General features: G+C 33.0%; 1 protein-coding gene across 1 annotated transcript in view; it reads right to left on the bottom strand.

The window, feature by feature from the left end:
• Window positions 1-20019, bottom strand: part of LOC129223241 (adenomatous polyposis coli homolog) — a 72038-nt gene that overhangs the window by 28330 nt on the left and 23689 nt on the right. The window contains exons 5-9 of the mRNA XM_054857806.1: window positions 18227-18344; window positions 8669-8923; window positions 7777-7869; window positions 7427-7644; window positions 1312-3199 (exon numbers count right to left, since the gene is read on the bottom strand). Of these exons, the coding sequence (XP_054713781.1) occupies window positions 1312-3199; window positions 7427-7644; window positions 7777-7869; window positions 8669-8923; window positions 18227-18344 (2572 nt within the window). The remainder of the gene's footprint in view (window positions 1-1311; window positions 3200-7426; window positions 7645-7776; window positions 7870-8668; window positions 8924-18226; window positions 18345-20019) is intronic.

Raw genomic sequence — 20019 nt, 5'->3', positions numbered from 1 at the left:
GCAATATTTAATTTGCTTCTGAATTATCATAAGCTGGAAACGCGGTAGACAGCAAGCGTCAGTATTCAGCTCGTCAGTAAAGTACTCGTAAAAATCCTTCCCTTGTGACGTCAAAAAGACCACGCCTTGTTTAAAAAATCGGATATTTTAAAAATTAATTAAAAAATAAACGTTTTGAAAAAAAAAGATTTTCCTCGCTCCATTTTTTTTTTTTTTTTTTTTTGCTCAATGCTCATTCTATCAACTTCATTTACTAAAAGTAGTACTTTTGAATGATGGAAACAACCTCATTGTGGACGAAGCTTGAAATGAATGAAGTTTCAGTATAATGGACGGTGACTTTGAAATTTTTTAAACTGTTGATATTCTGCAGATTTTCGGGAATTTTTGATGGAAAATGTATTATTTTCTTACCCTTTATTTACTTCGTTTATATAAATGTATTTATTGTTATTATTTCTTTTAATATAAAGTAATATTATTTTTTTTGAAATTTTAGTCCTTCCTGAACCGTCGTCCCTTCCAGACTAAGAGAAATGAATGTATTTACGTACATGCAGGTGAGCGTCTTTACTAATTTCCGACATGAATAATACTCATCGAGTATACAATATCCTTTTCCCCTCCCCATAGAAAATTTTAAAATGACCGGCCCGGCAGTACATTCGTGGAAAGAAGTGATGTAAGATGTTGAAAGTTATCCAAAGTAGTTTGTAATAGGAAATGGTAGTGCCTACCAAGCTTTTCGAGTTCAACAATTAAAAGTGAATCGACCAATTAATTTTTACACCAGATTGCAGTGAGAAAAAATAGCAATATAAATGATAGTGTGTTGTAGGAATATGCATAGAGTTTGTAAAAACAAAACTTGCATGCAATTAAGATAACCATGCTCAGAATTGAATTTGAACCACATTCGAATATAAATTTTTATTAATTGTTCGTCTTTATGTTAATCCATTTTTTTTTAAAACTCACATGCAACTTCTTATTCTTAAAATATAACTTAAGTCAATTAAATGACACTTAGTTTATCAGGAACCTTGAATTTTAAAATTCTACGTTATTAACTTATTTTAAGAAATATTTCAAGTTGAAGAACGTTTCGCGAAAATCATCGAAATGAGTTGTAAAGAAATTCTCTTCTACGTAATATTATAAGAATAATTCTTTTACATCACTGTATAGCAACCGGTTACACTAAATGAACCAATACGGTTTCAAAATGTTGAAAATAAAGCTCTGAAACTATAAATTTCTTTATAAATTTGTATGAAATATCAAGTCAGAAAAAATAGTTTCAAACCATACCTCCTCCAATATCATGAAATCGATCATCTTGTCTGTAAGTATTCCTTACTTCAAAGAGTTTGATATTATCATCATCAGTTCGGTGAACATTTGATAGGAGTGGGTGATTTTGCATCAGTTTCACATTGGTGTTTGTTTTAATGTTCAAGGAACAACGTGTTGTTGCACCAACATCATCTAAATCTTCCATTGAAGACATGTAAGAATAGCTAACCGGCGTGCTTTCTGTGTTATACACTTTAATTTCATCTTCACTAGTGCAATTGTAATCATCACTTTGCAAAACTTTCGGATTGGTAGATTTAAAAAGCATGGTTTCGGCTGAGCGGTTGTAGACTTGGTCTTCTTTAACGAATGTCTTACCGACATTCGCAGGCTGTTCAGGATCATTGTCTACTTTTTCGAAGCTAGAATTCCATGCATATTTGGGATGAGTCACATTAATATCAACAGTATTTGAATTCACATTGTGGGCACTATCGCGACGTTGAGATTGACATCTCCGCTGAGCAACAGGGGATGCACTTTGGCTTCGTGTCGAATCGTGTTTGCTCACTGAACGAGGAAGAGGGATTTTGCTTTCATGGAAAGGTTTTGGAATGGCAGACGGTTTGCTTGTATCATTGGAATTTCTTCCTGCAATGTCTTGATCTTGATTTACTGTCTGAGCTTTTTGGGCTATATTTGTAACTCTTTCTTGGGTTTTATAGTCTTTACGAACACCTACTTGCTGTGAAGTATTATCACTCACACATTTTGAAAACGCACCTGGCTTGCTTGCCACTGATGGAATGTCACCCTGCTCAAGAAATTGCTTATCACTCTTCCCATGCATTGAATTTAGTTTGCCTGACTCATGTTTGTCGGTTGCATTTCTTTCTGTTGTATATTGAGCTGTTTCTAAACCGTGCACGTTGTCTTTCGCATCAGGCTGAAACCTACTTTGCCCTTGTCTAAAATTTAAAGTTTGCTTAGTATTTTTTGTTACCTGAAAAGCCCCATTGTGTTTTTCTTCAACAACAGTTTCATTCTCTGCAGCACGCTTCTGTAAAGAAAGCAAATCATTTCTTTGCTTTTGTGTTGTCATATACCTAGCTGATGGAGATATGTGCCGCCTGGATCTATTATTTTTATCCTGAGTCGCATGCTTTACTGGGCTTGTTTTAGGGCTGTCTGTGTTGTCATAAGTTTCTGACAAATTCTGATCTATTTCTGTACTTAAAGCTTTCTGCTTCCGAACATGAAGAGATGGAACGTCTATGCCAGTCTTGTAACCATCTGTATGAACACAGAGGCCAAGATTAACTCCAGGAGGTTTAGCTGAAAGTAAGTTCTTCAAAGCTGCAGAGCTTCCCATGGATATCATTTTATGCTTTGAGTTAATCAGCTTTTTCAACATTCCTACTGCTCCCATTTCCCACAATGCACGTTGATCAACAGCATTTCTGGCTGACAAGTTCCACAGTGTACCACATGCGTTGCTGACAACGGTTAAGCTAGGAGATTTTAGATGCTGTAACAGAATCTGAAGACAGTTATGTTTACGCAGAATAATTCTATAATCATTCTGTATTGCTATATGACTAGATACGTTTCTTAAAATACCTCCACCATTTTCGACAATGGCTAAAGTTTTAGATTTACTTTTGTACGTTAGAGTGCTAACCAAAAACGCTAGAGCACCATCCACTAAACAAATGTCAGCTTTATTACCACTGCAATGAGCAGATAAATTCCACAGTGCAGACAGAATGCTTTTTAAAGTAGATTCTTTCTCTGCTTCCATAGCTGCTTTCACTAATGTCGTAACAGCACCTATGTCTCTCAAAATTCTTTTACTTGCTTGATCAGCACGCCAAGAAAGGTTTCGTAGCACACTAGCAGTTACCTAAAATAAAGAATATAAAACTCAAATTCAGAATTACAATAAAGCTTATTTTTATTACAAAGCACATGAAGTTCGAATCGTTTTTATGGATGCATTACTTGGTATAAACAAAAATACATTCTTGCTTGAGTTTAAAATATTCTTTAATTTATAACGGTTAATACATTGAATTGATTGTATGCTAGAATGATACTATTGTACTGTTTCAGGAGAAGCAAAAAGAACTTGAAAAACTTCCCTGCTGAAAAGCACTGAACTAATTTCAAAACACTTTTTATTTTTCATGGTCAATAATTTTGACATTGGAGCGTACCAGGTGTTCGGATACATAATTATGGCTTATCGACATTGTAGTAACCAACTTATCAAAGCTATTATAGAATAGCTTTGATAAGTTGGTCCAAGACCTTGATACATTTATCATTTTTTGAGATAATAGGGAAGGATAATTGAAGCTGAGTTGAGTTATATTACATTCATAGTAGTTTAGCGAAGGCATCCCAACTCAAATCTGCGTTAATAACGCTTTCTTTTTTACTGAACATCCCAAAACCAGGTAAATATTGTAAAGGTCATAGATCAACTTATCAAAACCACATTATAGATCATTGGGTGTCAATATAAATACGGATATTTCTTATCTCAGGGATAAAAATCTAATCTGTTCTGTGCAAGAATAACGGTTTGAAAGAAAATACCATGTGCACTAGTTGTCAACTAACTACCAATTCGGCATACGTTCGGCTAACTTTACGCCCGACCATTTTGCAAGGACACATAAACGTTTCATAAAACTTCATTATCGGCAACAAGATTTGAAACTAAGGATACCAGGGGAAGGGGCATCAACCCCGAACCAACGTTTATTATGCTCCTGGATGCAGGGGCGTGCACAGAAATTTCGGGGCCTGTCACAAATAACTTTTACGGCCCCCTCCATAGTGTTTACCCCAGCATCGCTATATATATTTCACCCCTTATTTTGAAAATCGGGCCCGAGCCAACAGGTTTCCCTTCTCCCCCCCCTGTGCACGCCCCTGCCTACAAGCTAAAATTCTTTCTTTGAAAGATTGAATGTGAACAGGAATACTGTTTCTAGGATAGAAAGTCTTCTCGAAATTTTATGAAAATAATTTAAACTCGCGACAATTCATCATCGATATTTTTCGGAATAAAATTAATTCAAAGAGAATAAAAAGCAAAATCACGGAAGAAAAGTAGTAGTTTTATTGTTTTAAAAGACTAAATGCAATATGAAAATGTACAATTATATATTTTGTAGATTTTAAATGGTTTTATTCCGAAAATAAAATGTGTGTTGTCATCCTTCTTGTTACTCCCTTCTCACTCCCTTGTCACTATCTCCCAATTTCCGGAACATCTCTGCCTTATTCAAGGCGTGACATCATTTGTGGAAGCCCTCTAAAGCTCAAAAAGTTTTCCTTAAATCCTTCGGTATCTATTTCACGAGTTTACATTTTTAATATAACTAGAAAAAAAAAAATCACATTAAGTTCGCAGACAGGATATGATTAAATCACCGATCCTGTCCTTTTATTTTGAGGGCACTTGCAGCCTGTGTATTAATTATTGTTCATCATCAGATGATGCATCGAGAAAAGAAAAGAAAAATCAGGAAGCCGCTTTGGACATTGTTTAATTAACGAATGGCTTTTTTATACTTCCGAGTATGCTAACAAATGACACGTCATATGTTAATTCCGAAAGAAGAGCAAGGGCAAAGCAGTAGTTCGAGGTCAACAGAAGGATCAGTCGAAATTTTTAATGCGCGGTACCATTAAAGGATATTGCGCTGTGTAACTTGCTGTTTTCACCATAATGCGAAATTATTTAAAAGCGTTACACGTGTCCAGTCTCATCAGGTTGGGGATCAGGGGTTGAGCTCTGATTCCCCCTGGCTTTTAAGAACGTAATGAATTCATAAATGTGTGGATGTGTTTTTTTTAAATTTATTTGTTCAAAATACAATAAAAAATGCAGGAACGCTCCGATTTTTTTTGGGGGGGAAGGGGTAAAAATTCTCAACTTGCCGAAAGAAATTTCGAATTTTACCTAATGATAAAATACGAGTATGAGCAAAATCATGTAAACATAAACACAACATCAAATATGAAAAGAAACATTAGACATCATCAAAAAATTACTATAAAACTAAAAAAAATAAATAAATAATCTGCAATGTTGTCTTCTCATTTTCCGAATCGTAGGCAAAATTTACTGAATAAAGGCAGCTTTTTGAGACTTCACAGTGATCTTCTATCTGGGCGCCCCTGAAGGAGTATACAGGGTGTTCCGTTTTAACACCTGCAAGGCCTTTATTTTCGCAATCGTTAGTCCTAGATGCATACTTCCGATTGCAAAAATGTTCAAAATTAGATGTAGAGTTAAGATATTTAAAGTTTGAAGTAAAAATTAAAGTGAGTCAAAAATACAAAATTTTTTTTATCGGGCTTCAGGTCTCCTAACTTATATTTAGGGAAATAATCTCCATTGAAAAGTAATTCCCACACAAAAAATTTGAAATTAGTACGACCAATATTCACCCAGATATGAAACGCAGCGTTTTGTGACTTACACCACTTTTCACTCGCCGTCAATAACACCTTTTGGGAGAAAATGTAGTTGGGGGTTAACAAGCGTTTAAAATGATATGTGTGCATAGAGTGTGGTTTTTCAAACTGTTCGAGATTTTGTCGTATGTTTTTGCATCTCACGGCATAACATTTGCATTTATTTTTGAATAGCAATGAAAAATATAAATACCTTGTTTTTCTTACTATGACGACCTGTCATTCTCCTGAAAGGGCGGTAAGTTCCTATCCCATCTTCTGTATGGTCCCTTAAAACTTCGAAATGGAATACCTCCTTGAATTTTGGTCGCACAAATGTCAAGTTTTTTGTGTCAGTAATAGTTTTCAATGAAGATTACTTTTCTAAATATTAGTTAGGGGACCTGGGGCCGTATAAAAGTTTAATTTTGTATTTTTTGACTTATTTTTATTTTCACTTCAAACTTTCAATATCTTAACTCCGCATCTGATTGTGAACATTTTTGCAACTAGAAGTATACATCTAGGACTAACGGGTTGAAAATAAAGGTCTTGCAGGTTAAAACGAATCACCCTGTATAATATATATGATGCCTTTTCCTTCCTTCTTCCCTCCTGAACAAATTTTAAATGACGGACTTGCAAGTGTCTTGCATAGTTTACGATCGAAAAAAATGTAAGAATCGCGATTTATTTCTTTTTTGAAAGATTATAGCAGAACCTTCAATTACTGTTTGAATATAGTTGAGCATTAATATTACTGCGCAAACATCTTTGAAGGACAAAGTGAAAATAAATTTCATTTCGTAAAGAAAAACACAATATAGCAAGACCATTTGCAAATTATATGTTTTGCGGTTTTTATTTTGGAAAAACCGTTTTAAAAAATTATTTTTCGTATTTTTTTAAGCAACGAACGTATATTTCACGTATGATATATTTTTTTTATTTCTATGATTTTACTGATGAAATATATTAATTACGCGAATGAATTAACTCTTTATAAACATAAAGAGGAAAAGCTAGACATTTTAAAATATAACTTGCTTTTTTAAAATTTGCTCAGATTTTCTGAATAATTAAAATAAAAATTTCAAATTTTAATTAAAAAAATTCAGTTTATTTTGCTAACCTAAATTTTGCATGTGCAACTAAATCTTCAGATAATTTGAATTAAACTTCGGTGTATTTTCTAAAAAAATCAGAGGAAGTAGTAAAAAAATTCTTTAGGAATCAAAATAAAAATTATGCCTTGATGCATGAAAAATTGATAATTTACCAATAATTAAAAAATAAGAACAGTTTCTATACTATCGAAATGTTTTCTCGTCTTAGTTACAAAAAAATAAATTAATAAAATGAAACAAAATAATATAAATAAAATAAAATAAATAAATAAAATAAAATAAGTAAATGAAATAAATATATGTAAATAAAAGTAAATTGTACAAATAGGGATTTTTTGCATTAAATAAGTCCCTCTCGAAAATTAGTTCGTAATTATGGCAGGCTCATTAAACATTTTACTTCGTATTTGGATTGATCCCAATGCCCCAATAGTTGGATAGTATGTCGTTATAAACTTGCCAATTTTAAGTGCATACTTCAATTAAAAGTTTTATGTTCTTTAGAAAGATAAAACTTTCTTTACTCTTACCTGTCGCAAATCTTCACTCGGCGAATAAAGTTGGGCGACTAAGGCTTCCATAAATGGCCTCATGGAACACAAAAGGGCTTTATTGGCGCCATCTCCGAACGTTAAATTCGTTAAAGCCATTCCTGAATATCGACGAATAGTGATGCAATACTGATCGTTTGTGCATCCATGTACTTCCTGATCCATCTGAAGTAACTCAGCAATAGCCTGCAAGCCACCTGCGAAATGGAACGGAAAAAAAAAGCGAAAATGGTCAATTGATAAATAAGACAAAATAAAATACTATTTGATTATAATATTTCAAAAGTAATGCATAATATTATTAACCGCAACAACGTAAACTGGTTTACCTAATTGGCACATGGCATATCTATGATCTTCATCAAAAGATAATTTCATCAATGCTGCTACTGAAGGTCCCAGGTGCTGGTCAACGCATCTTGCTGAAAAAAATTAAAACATTCCTTTAGAAATTAAATTAGATATATTTAAAAAAGCATTGAACGAAGAAAATATTCATATACACAGTTATAAGCATTGAAACTTGAGAATGTTGGGACCATCACGAAACATTCGTCAATACCGTTCTTACGCATTCTTGGATCTTAAATATAATTGCAACTATAACTTGACCACGAAAAGATGGCGGATGACCTTGAAGCAAAAGCATCATTTGTATCATTTGCAATAGGTTGTTAGCTATTATTTTAAAATAGATAGGATTAGCGAGACCATGCCTCTTACTATTCAGTGCTTTCTGCAGATTACACCTATTACAGATGATACTAATGGTATTTCGCTTCAAGGTCATCCCCCTTCTTTTCGTGGTCAAGCTTTACAGCCCTCATTTTACGCGGTTTTATTTACGCTGACAAGACCTTACATCTTTATTTTACTTTACGCGGATGAGTTCTTATTTGATGCGGCATTGCAAACAGATAATGTTTTCCCCTCTTTCAAAAACCCAACTCCTGAGATGGCATAACCCATACAATGAACTGCATTTTGGCGGGCTAAAAAGCGACTTGGGCCACTTTAAACAATTTTTTTGAGATTGTTTTCAAAGCTCTTTCCAGAAGTAAAGTTGTTAAAATCGCACAATTCTGACGATTCGATTCATTAAAGCGGTTGATCCACTTGATTCAATTATCCGGCGTTCACTGTATAATATTTGCAAGGTTTAAATTCCTGAATGAGACGTTAATGATGTGTCTCAAGATGAAGAAAGCGTAGGGAACTTACCATTTCTGTTATCATCCACGTCTCCATCCAAACTCCTAAGTTGGTCACAGTAATCCCTGATCTGTTCCAAAAGACGTAGAACCCGCGCTTCTCGGCGTCCTTTTTTGTCATCCGGCTGGGCAAACACAATGTTGTGTAGCACTTGGCCAGCGCGCTCCCGGATCTCAAAGTTGACCCTCTTCGCATGGACCATGTGGTATGTATTTGAGTTTTCATCTGGACTGTGAAGCAGCTCGATCAGGAGAGGTAGACAACCTGTATATAAACAGAATAGTTAGAAGAGAAACGAAAAAAAAAACTTGAATCAAAACTGTTGCTTATCCACCCTGCTGCTTGTTTACCCTCGCCTTTTACAAACTTGCGCATTCCCGGTAATTTTTTCTTTCTTATGACATCCTCATTGGCAAATCGCCATTACCCCCTAGTTTCCCACCAGATGAAGTCACCTAAGCTCTCACGATGGGGCATTGTACTAAGAATTCAATTTGTCCGAGTCAAATAAATACTCAGGGAGTTTTTTTAACATTCCGCACAATCATATGACATAAACGCTAGAGATTTTCTGCATTTTGCAATATCCACCCGCTAGAGCCAAGCTTGAACCCGTGACCTGGGTGTAAGAAGCCATCGCCTAAAGTCCTTCCTCTGCTTACTATACAGGATCAGTTAATCACAGATAAAGTTTGTCTCCTGCAAGTTGCTAATGACCAAGACGTATTTCGAACCAACCCATTCTTAAATAGAGCGTAAATTAAATTGCAAACTTTAAATAATTGTTGAAGAAGCATATTGCTCAATTTTAAAAAATCATACTTTTAGATTTTTTGTGAACATTTTGCTACTTTTAAACTCTTACATATTGCGTTTTTATAAAAAAAATTCTGCCGTAATCACTTTTTCCGGTAAGCACTCATCCATACTAAATTCAAATGCGGCAAATCAAAGCAATTCTAGCATCTTCTATTCAATGATCCTGTATTGTGTTTAGAAGTTCTACTGCTGAATTGAATGAATTGAAGTTAACATGGCAATACACTAGAATATCATTTACGCGGACTAACAGGGGATCCGAGTAGGGGCACCCCATTGAAAAATGTTTGGTACGGGGAAAATTTTCAGTTTGCCGAAAGAAATTAAAATTTTACCGAATAATTAAATCATAGCATCGAATGAGAAGGAATAATAGCCATCATTAGAAAACAAATAAAAACATTTTGCAAAAAAAAAAATCTGTATGTTGCGATATGATTTCCGAATTGTCAGCAAAATATTCCGAATAAAGAAACATTTGGGAGGTCACAGTGATCTCCCAGAGGAGAGCACCTGGATCCAGGTCGTCCGCAGTGATGAAAGTACGGAATAAGAAAATAACGGATAATTTGAACCAATGTACGTAAGCAAACAACTGTGCCACAGTAAAAATTGTATTTTATATTTAACAGAATGAAATAAAAAACGGTTAAAGAGAAAATTACATAAATACATTACAAAAATAAAAAATGAAGCCTGCAAAAAAACTTCATTCCGCTAACTAGTCTTTTATTTCTACAGTTTTTACACCTAAATGGCTGTCCGGATTAAGCAAAGTCCGTTGATAAAATCCAGATTAATTAGAGTTTACTAAACATCAGTGAAAATTAACTGAAGTTTTAAATAAATTCTATCAGTACACGTAGTAAAAAGAAAGTGCATAACATCTTTAATTGAGTATTTCAAAAGAGAAATAAATCGTGAAACTAAACAGTACCACGTTTCGAAGTTATGTTTGTACGTATGAAAGTTCATGTTTTTTTGTGCCACCTTATTCATTTGAAGACATTAATGTTTATCATTATCAAACACTGTTGCTAGTTACTTATCAATAATGAAAATGTCAAACTTTAATTAAAAACAAAATTTGATCATTTATTTCAGTATTTTCACAAATAAAGGGTGATTACAATTAAAGTCCCACTCTCAAAAGGCCATAAAAAATCACTGTGTCAGAATGACTTCAAATTTGAAGTGAATATACTTGAAGAAGGAGAAAAGGGTAGGAAATACTCGTAATAGCCAATGATCGAGTAACCCGCGTGTTTCAACAATGAAGCTCACGCCACGGCATGATAATTTGATAATATTTTTTGGTAACATTTGAAATTCAGGGAAAGGCTTTGTTTTGACAGGGCTGAACTCGATCCATGAACTTGAATGTTTTACTTTTAAGACTGTCCTTTCAGGGGAATGAAGAAACAAAAAAAAATGGTCCACAATGAGCACTATACTGGAAGGGTTAATCCATTGGAGTTAGGGTTAAAATTTCAACCATCAAAATATCACTAAACAGGCAATGGATTCGTTCAAATGTAGAAGCAATTATCACCAGTCATACATTAACGGACAATTTTCTAATAAGAAAAAAAGTTCCAAAGTGGATGAGTCGTTCAAATGAAGTCTTCTGTTCGTGAAGCTCTTTTACGAGAGCTGCACCTGTGTGCTAGCAACTTTGAAGAAATTTATTTTTGTCTTTAAAAGGTATGAAAAAAATTTGTGGACCGATCACTGAAAAATGATTTGAAGAGATAGGTTCTTTTGAAGTGAACTCTAGAAGAGGGCGGAATTGAATTGCTTCAACATCAGTAGGAGATGCGATCACAGCATTATAGCAAGGATATATTACTTATGCCTCCCTCCCTAATTCAAGTACATTAAATTCATATTTGAAGTCATTCTGATCACTAGTTCTTTTTCTACATTATTCTGAAACAGGGACTTTAATCATAATCATCTTGATATTATCATTGTCTAATAAGAGGGTCGCCACGAGGGGAGGTAACGGGAGCTCACTGTGACTTTCCAGAAAACAATTATTCGGCAAAATTTGGAGTTTTATTCGATCAAAATTATCACCTTTCGGCGAAATTTGGAGTTTCACTCGGCAAATTGAGAATTTCAGCCCTTCTAAACATTTAAGTTCGGGGCGCCTCTGTCTGATTTTTACGTATAGCTTTCATCTTTTCTTTGATTTCCGTGTTACGTTTTAATCTTGTTGTTTCTAAGTTAATTTTTTAAACAAAAAATTTTCGGAACACTTAGTTATTTTTCTCCATACTATCATAAAAAATATTTTGAAACTCAGTGGCAAAATGGCAACTGTTGAATTTCAGTGCAACACAGCAACAATAACACAACAGATTTTTTTTGGATCCTGGATCATAAACATCGTTCAATACAAAATTATTTGCTGATATATTTCTTTTATACTCGGTACATTTATCAATTACCAAGATCGCAACAGTTATAGCATCGGCTGTTTTCATTCAAAAGCTTCAGAAAAAGTCATTGGGCGTTTTTCACTTTTATGCTTTTGACGTGATTGATTATGGAGTTGTAATAGTGCCAAGAATTGGCTATAATCCAAACTTGAACTAAGAAAATCATAATAATTTTTGTTTTACTAGAGCTACAATGGAGACCTTAAAATACAATTATCGGGTAAACTGAACAATATTAATTTTTTTAGATGTTCAGTCATTTTTTCATTGTTTTTGATTTTTGCTTTTATGCTTTACAGCAAATAATGTGAGTCATTTCTCACATATATGTGATTTATATTTACTTACTGTAAGTAAAAATGGTTAGTCAATTTAAAGATTGGAAACATATACACAGGAGCAAGATTTAATTGCTTTACAATAAAAACTGAAGTTTCTTCTTTTTTCTTTTTCGTAGCTGATTATTACTTTTTGTCGACGAATACGATATAATTGGAAAATTTGTCTTGAATCGTGTGTAGACTGTTGTGACAAATTCTTTATTTTAAAAAATAATATACTATCTAATAACTTGGTTATTCTGGAGAGACAGAAAACCGATTTTTAAAAAAGCAGATAAAAGTAAGGTGCATTTACATCAAACTTATAGCTGAGAAACATTAATTTTCTTTTGAATTTCTGCAAAAAGTAAATTCATATACAGAGAGAAACCAATACGGGCACTCATAAAATGTTTGGAGCTCCCATGCTCAAAATTAGTAGCTTAAACCAAGGTCTTTATAATTCCTTTACATTCCAACTAAACTGACAGTTATTCGTTTATAGAGATAATTCAGCTACTGTTGTTTTTTCTTTCTTTCTTTTTTTTTTAAATTCAGAGCTACCGGTTTGATACAAATATTTAAATTCTGTTTTTGTGATCCAGAAAATAATTGACTACAAAATGTACATCTAGTGTATCTCAGGATTATCGACATTCCTGCTTTTAAGTCCAAATCAAAACCGGTTGCAAACAAGAGACGTACGGGTTGCTGTATCAAGCGTTGGTGAAACAAGTATTTTTCTTGAAACATCGTTGTTTGTTTACAATTGGAAATAAATTTCAGCTGAAAACTCCCTTAAATCTCCGCGTTTAAGTGCGCATTGTTGAAGTCTTGATCTACTTATCACCGTCTACTGCCCTCCCCATTTCCTACGATTTCGGTGTTTTTGACTCTTCTACCGAGCGCCAACAGTGCTTAGGCACTGTATCAGACCCCAAAAAGTTCCTATTTTTCCTACTTTTTTCCTACTTTTTAAAGCTCTCTCCTTATTTTCCCTACTTTTTTCCTTTTTAGCCTACTTTCCCAGTAAAAGTCTGAAAAAGAAGAAAAAAGCATGAAAGAAGGCTTAATGCATCTTAAAAATATCGTGAAAAACAAAAAAAAGTCAAAAATAAATAAAATAATTAAATAAATATTGAAAAATTAAATATTGGGAAAGTAGGGTATTGAGATGGGGAAAAATGTCTGTCGGTCTGTCTGTCTGTCGGTCTGTCTGTCTGTCCCCCCCTAATAACTTTTGAATGAATAGTCCGATTCGAACAAACTTTTTTGTGGTTCGAAAGATCTCGGCGAGGACACCTCATTCCCATATTTCACTTTTTGATTTGAACTATTTTTTGTTCAATTTTGAACAGTTCAAAAAAACTTAACATTAGCGCCTACGGGGAAATTCAAAGCAATTCCGAATTGTGAGGCGAATTTGCTTCAAACAAACTTTGTAGGAAAAAGCTTTTGATAAAAAACTTGTATATAAGATATCTTTTTGATTTGAACAATTTTCCGTTCAATTTTGAACAGTTCAAATCCCTTAACATTAGCGCCTACGGGGAGACTGAAAGTCAATGTAGATTCCGTACTTGAAGGCGGATTTACTTCAAACAAACTTTGTTGGAAATAGCTCTTGACGACCTACTCCCGACTCCGACTCCGAGAATTTAGGGGGACCTGACACCGACTCTGACTCCTGTTCCCGACAATTAATCGGACTCCGACTCCCCGACTTCGTAGCTTTGGCAAACATTTTTACACGGAGGACAAATGACTGACTCCGATGCTTGGATATTCGACTCCGACTCTTTTATCCCAAAATGAGATTGACTCCGACTCCGCTGCTGTGGTTTTAACTGTGAAATAATTATTGTTGATATGATTTGTTTTTATTTTCACGCTAAAGTTTTAATTTAGGTATTTAGTTTTCGGTGAATAAACTCGAAAAATATGCGCAGACGATTGTTTTTTTTTTTTTTGACAATGAAAATTATTTCTTTAAGTTGACATTTTATTGTTTTTTTTTTATTTTGGTAAGTGCATTAATTCGTTTAAAAAATTATTTTCGGCAACAGGGGAAAAAAGAAGCGATTTTTTTTTATATGATGTATTTATTTTAATGAACTTATTATTATTTTTTCGTTTTGAAAGCTGTTAAAAAAATTTTTTAATGGAAAGAAGTGTATTATCTGCTTTGTTTAAAAGGTGCTGCTATTTTATTTGTTCGTTTTTTGTGAAGAAAAGTACGGAATATTTTATTCCTAGAAATCAGCTTAAAATATTTAACAAAATATGTGTGAAAAAATTTGCGATTTTAGCTATTTTTGAGAATATTGATCAGGTACTAGAAAGTAGTATGGGTATACGGGAAAGTAGGCTCGTCTAGTTCTAGACGGAACTTCTTGTTTTTATTACTTTTTCTTTCATTAGTATAGCACTTCCAATTGTGCATTGATTCTTATTTTTACAATGCCTCACCGATGATTTTCTGCATGTTTAAATTTTGAAAAGCAAAAAGAAACAAACGGATCCTGAGCTTTTCATTGACTGACTACAGTAATTTCTGGAAGGAACGCCACGGCGTTTGCGTGTTTAAAAGTTAAATTTTCGTAAGTGACTTTTTTGCTGTTGCGGCGTTTATGATCGACTTTTCTTTTCCCGACTTCAGTCCTACTGTTTTAACAAAAATAAATAAATAAATAAATGAATAAATAGATACTGGCACATTCTGATGCAATTATATATTATTTATTCGTCAGTTGGAAGCTTTAATTAAAGTAAACGGCTGACTGTTCAAACAGTGCGCGAAAAGCGAAAAACCGAATTTCCTATTCGCCGATTTTTTGTATAGTTGATTACAAGTGAAATGGAGCTCTATTCAAACATAAAGGCAATTTAAAGTCTTAAAAGGAACGTAAGAAAGCAAAAGACAAAAAACCTGTACTCTGTACATATTTTATTGATGTTACTACAAAATAAAAGCGACAGAGAACTGAAATTCACAAAAACGGACTACTTCAAAAAGAGTCACGGAAACTAACTTTTGTCATGCATTTATATGATTATTGTTCATTCTAAATCGCAAACATGATTATAAAATTTATAAAATTTCATTTTCTTTCCTTGCAAAAAGTGTATTTGCCAAAAAAAAAAAAAAAACACTACATGAGCAAAACGTTCCCGTTTTGGGAGAAAAATCGAAATCGTTTTTATTTCTTCACATTTTTAAAAGTTGGGGGATAGAGCCACAAGCAAATATGTACTGTGTTTTTTTTTATATTTTTAATGGGTATTTTCTAGTCTGATATATCATCAATATCGAGGAGTTGCTTACCATTTTTATGTGCTGCGTTTATGGCAATGCGGCATTTCTGAAAATTTAAACTCTTTTCGATAGACTCTTACTCTTTTCGGGATGCGGCAGTTATACCGATGCGGCGTATCTACTGTAAGTTATTGTACTCAGGGCGCCTGATCGAAGGAAGGGGGGAGATATATATGCAGGCATTTGATGCCAGGTGCTCCCCCCTCACTCTCAATTTCGTGAACAATTTCCGAATGAATATTTTTGTTGTATGGTGAGGGTAGAGAGAAACTACATGCTTCCCCTTTTATGCACAGAGAAAAATTAGTAATTGATATTTTTCTTTGATGAAAATGTTATGTTTACCATCCATGGATTTTTCTTTTTCTTTTTTTTCCGGGTAAAAAATTTTGGAACAAGAAAGAAGTAAAAAAAATCCTCAAAAAAAAAAAAAAAAAAAAAAAAAAAATTCCTCAAAAAAAAAAAAAAAAAAACAATGTTTATTTTTATTGCTTGATTGATATTAAAACTTGCCCGTCATTTTTATTTTTCCCCCGGGAGTGGCTAGCGAAGAATGTATACTGAGTGCGAATTTTGTCTGAAAACAACAAGAACCGCACAAACTTGTATAGTTAAGCATTAATTTTCCAAATCCAGCGAGGAGAGAAATTGACTCTACTAACCCCCATAAATGACTTTCCTGAAACAAAAATTTTATGTCGAATGCTAAAAATACATAACATAATACAAACCCTTTAACCCTTTAGTTTACTTGTTTCGTTATTTATTTAGTTTAATTATTTAATTATAAATTTTATGTTCCATATTTAAGAACAAATATATTTTAGTTCTGCATTTTCAGTCGTTTTCGTTTTTTTTTTTTTTTTTTTTTTTTTTCCAAATTCAAACACCTGCCCCTGTGTATGCAAGAATGCATGTTAGCTGCTGATTATTTTAAACGAAAACTAATTTAATATTTGCTTTGCTTTTTGTATCATAGTTTATGACAACAAGAGCTGAAAGTGTTAGTACTTTCAAATGATAAATGGATGCTCTCAAAGGAATGTTTTCGTTTTCGACAAAACAAATCTTTAACAAAAATAGTTTTATTGCACTAAAAATATGAGTTTTATTATTATTATTGTTTTTTTTTTGGCGATCGCGACATTACATTTTATTCTTTCACACTTAAAATTTTTATTACTGTATTGTTGAAAGATGTTACTTTTTTCGGATTTTATTTTCATATTTTTGTAATTATCTTTGTTTCCACCAGTTTATTTTTCATGTTGATGATTGTCAGCTTGTTTCTTTCGTTTCGTTTTTACGACTCGATCTTTCATTATTAACTCCCTTTAATACTTTAAAAGTAATGTTAGTTTATTTTTGGGACAGTTTTAAATCAAAAATACTGTTAATTTATTTTACATTAGAAATAAAATTTACGCTAAATTTGTTTCCTCTTGACGTGCGTGTAGTCCTATCTCTTCCTATTTTTTCCTACTTTTTTTAAGTGATTTTTTTCCTACTTTTCCTACTTTTTTAATTTTTAATTCCTTATTTCCTACTTTTTTCCTCCAAAAAACCACTTCGGGGTCTGCTGTATATTTCTTTTATTTCAATAAGCGTTTGCTTTAGCTCATCATATATTGTGAGTACCATCACAGCCATATAAGCCTAGGATAGCCAGATTTCTGAAATGTTCAACCGGAACACAGGAATATAGGAATGCCCCCCCCCCCCCCCACAGCGTCGCTAGTATTAAAAACTGTACACACCTGTGACTGATCTTTGAAGTGTTTTATAGGGCAGTTTGTTCTCAGTGCTATGTAGTAATGGTTACTAATTATGAACCTAAAACAGGGGTGATAAAATTCATGTAAGCAGATAAAACTTGAACATTTCACTTTCTTTTTTCTTCCTTTTCATTTGAACATAACGAATTTAAAAAATGAACAATATTTGAGGAAACATTTCCATTTCTACAAACATTTTGTAGGAATTTTTTGGTTTTAATCTTGCTGTAAAAATCCTCATAAGCTAATCTGGCATTAATTTTACAAGTCAATGTTACAAATGATAAAGTAATTATTCTAAATGATCTTTCACGGTTAACTGTTTTTGGACATCTTTGGTCATTTGTAATCAAATTTATCTTTTTCCGGGAGGTGAAGGTAAACCGGCCGGGACACCGGGATTTTGTCTGAAAACCGGAACTGTCCCGGTCAAAGCGGGACGTCTGGCAAGCCTGTATAAGCCCGTTTCAAAATATTTTGTTACTGAAGATTTTTTTTTGCAAGTTATCAAAAAAAAAAAAAAAAAAAATTAAGCAAACTTTTGTAGAATTTGTCGTCTAGATTTTTTTTCACCACTTGCTACTTCTTTTTTAGTAATTAAACGTTCTGGTAAACACTGCTGGAGACATTCGGGGATTGGAACATCGTATAAAATACCCATTTCAAACGTAATCAAACTTACCGGGGAAATTCGTTCTAGATTCACGAGGTTTTTCAGCAGTTGTATTTTTTATTTTTACTTTTACTTCCACATTAATATTATTTTATTTTCGCACTCGCTGTTAAGAAACTTTGAAATTTTCACAACAGATTTGTTAAAACTCTAAGATTTTCAATATACCTTTAAGTTGCTTAGACCAACAAGAAATGTTACAACCAATTCAAGAACTTACCACACTGTCGCATCGCAATGCAGTTTTCTACTGAACTTGACATTGTAAGAAGAATTTTGCTTGCTTCCATTTTGTTTTGAGATCGAACTTTATTCAGTAAAGAGCTAATCAATTCCTCCTAAAGATGAAAGAAAGAAAAAAAAAATAAGGCAAAAGAGTTTCCATGAATCATTTTTATGTAATTTTCTTGTACATTAAGCAGTGATAAGGAAAATTTTCGAACATTAAGTATAGCCTATTAATATTGACTAAAAAAACTAACCAGTAAACACAACATCATAATTGAGGCAGTGAGAAGCAAAGGGATTTAAGTGGGCATTTTCAAGTTTTGCGTAAAACACGTTTAAAGATAAGGTCCTAGGTAGGGCTTTCAATGAAAATCTTTTCTAAATCATGCTGTATAACAGAATTTACCAGGGATACTAGTACTATCTCTAGTCCCAAGACAGGGGAAAGGTTCACTTACCATTTTTACTGGTTATCTTCGAATTTTTAATTATGTCACTTACATCCCTTTGTTTGTCACTGCCTCGATTGTTTTGCGCGAATTGAAAAAAAAAAGTCTCGATGAGGCTTATGCGTGTTAGGGTAGATAGACCAGTGAATGAACAGTTAAGCTCAATTTCATTTTTAAAAAATCCTAGTAATTTCAAATTCTATACTATACAGATCGTGATAGTTAAAACATTTAAATTGATCTATGTAAATATCTCTAAAAAATCGCGGAAACTTAAATGGTACCGCTTCCGACTTCTTTAGGTGTTTAAAGAAAAAATGGCACAACGACCCAGTGAATGAACACCTCCAACCAGTAAATGAACACAAATTGGTCCAGTGAATGAACATGATAAATTTTGATCCCAAAAAGAAACTAAGTTTCTTTGAAATCTATCTATCTATCTATCTATATAACTATCTATATCTATTTATCTATCTATCTACTTTTCTGTATCTAGCTATCTATATATTTATCTATCTATCCATCTACTTATCTATATATCTATCCACTTATCTATATATCTATATATCTATCTATCTATCTCTATATCTTCCTCTATCTATTTATCTATCTATCTATATACAAACATAAATACATATCTACCTATCTATTTTCTCTCTTTGTATATATATGTTTCTATTTCTCTATCTCTCTATCTACCTGTCTATCTATCAAGAGAGATAATTATATAGAAAGATAGCTGTAGGTAGGTAGATTAATATACAGATAGAGATATAGGTAGATAAAAGACAAAACTCAGTAAAAAGTGCATTGTTTGCAAAGACAAAAATAAAGAAATTATAAAATATACAATGAAATACATAAATAAATAAGCACATAAAACTATCTGCATTACAAAAACGTACGAAAATGAAAATATCTCAAAGAAACTACAAATTTCTTTTTAAATCAAAAGAAATTTTGCCATTGTTCATTCACTGGGTTTTCGCAATTTTTCGTACCCAGTGACTGAACACCCTTCTACCTGAAAGTCTACGCATTCTGCATTGACTGAAACAATTTCAATCTATAGTCTAAATATGTATACTTAATTTTTCTTTCGTATAGTTAAAAAATAAAATTTATTGATAAAAATAATATGTATCAAAATAATTGCTAGCACGAAACCAGCCTTATTATTTTGAAAGAGAGAAAGAACAATTCACGGCAGTACAAATTTCAATTTTTTTCCAGGAAAAAATACGTATCCAAAGTAACCAATCAGGTGTCAGATAGCTTAGAATATCAATAAAGAACGCTTCTGTAGTGAATTTATTCAGAAAAAAAAATTTTG

Source organism: Uloborus diversus, chromosome 5 (assembly GCF_026930045.1).
Source record: "Uloborus diversus isolate 005 chromosome 5, Udiv.v.3.1, whole genome shotgun sequence".
NCBI classification, from domain to species: Eukaryota; Metazoa; Arthropoda; class Arachnida; order Araneae; family Uloboridae; genus Uloborus; species Uloborus diversus.
Note: the sequence above shows the minus strand (reverse complement) of the source record. Positions and strands in the feature narration are given on the sequence as shown.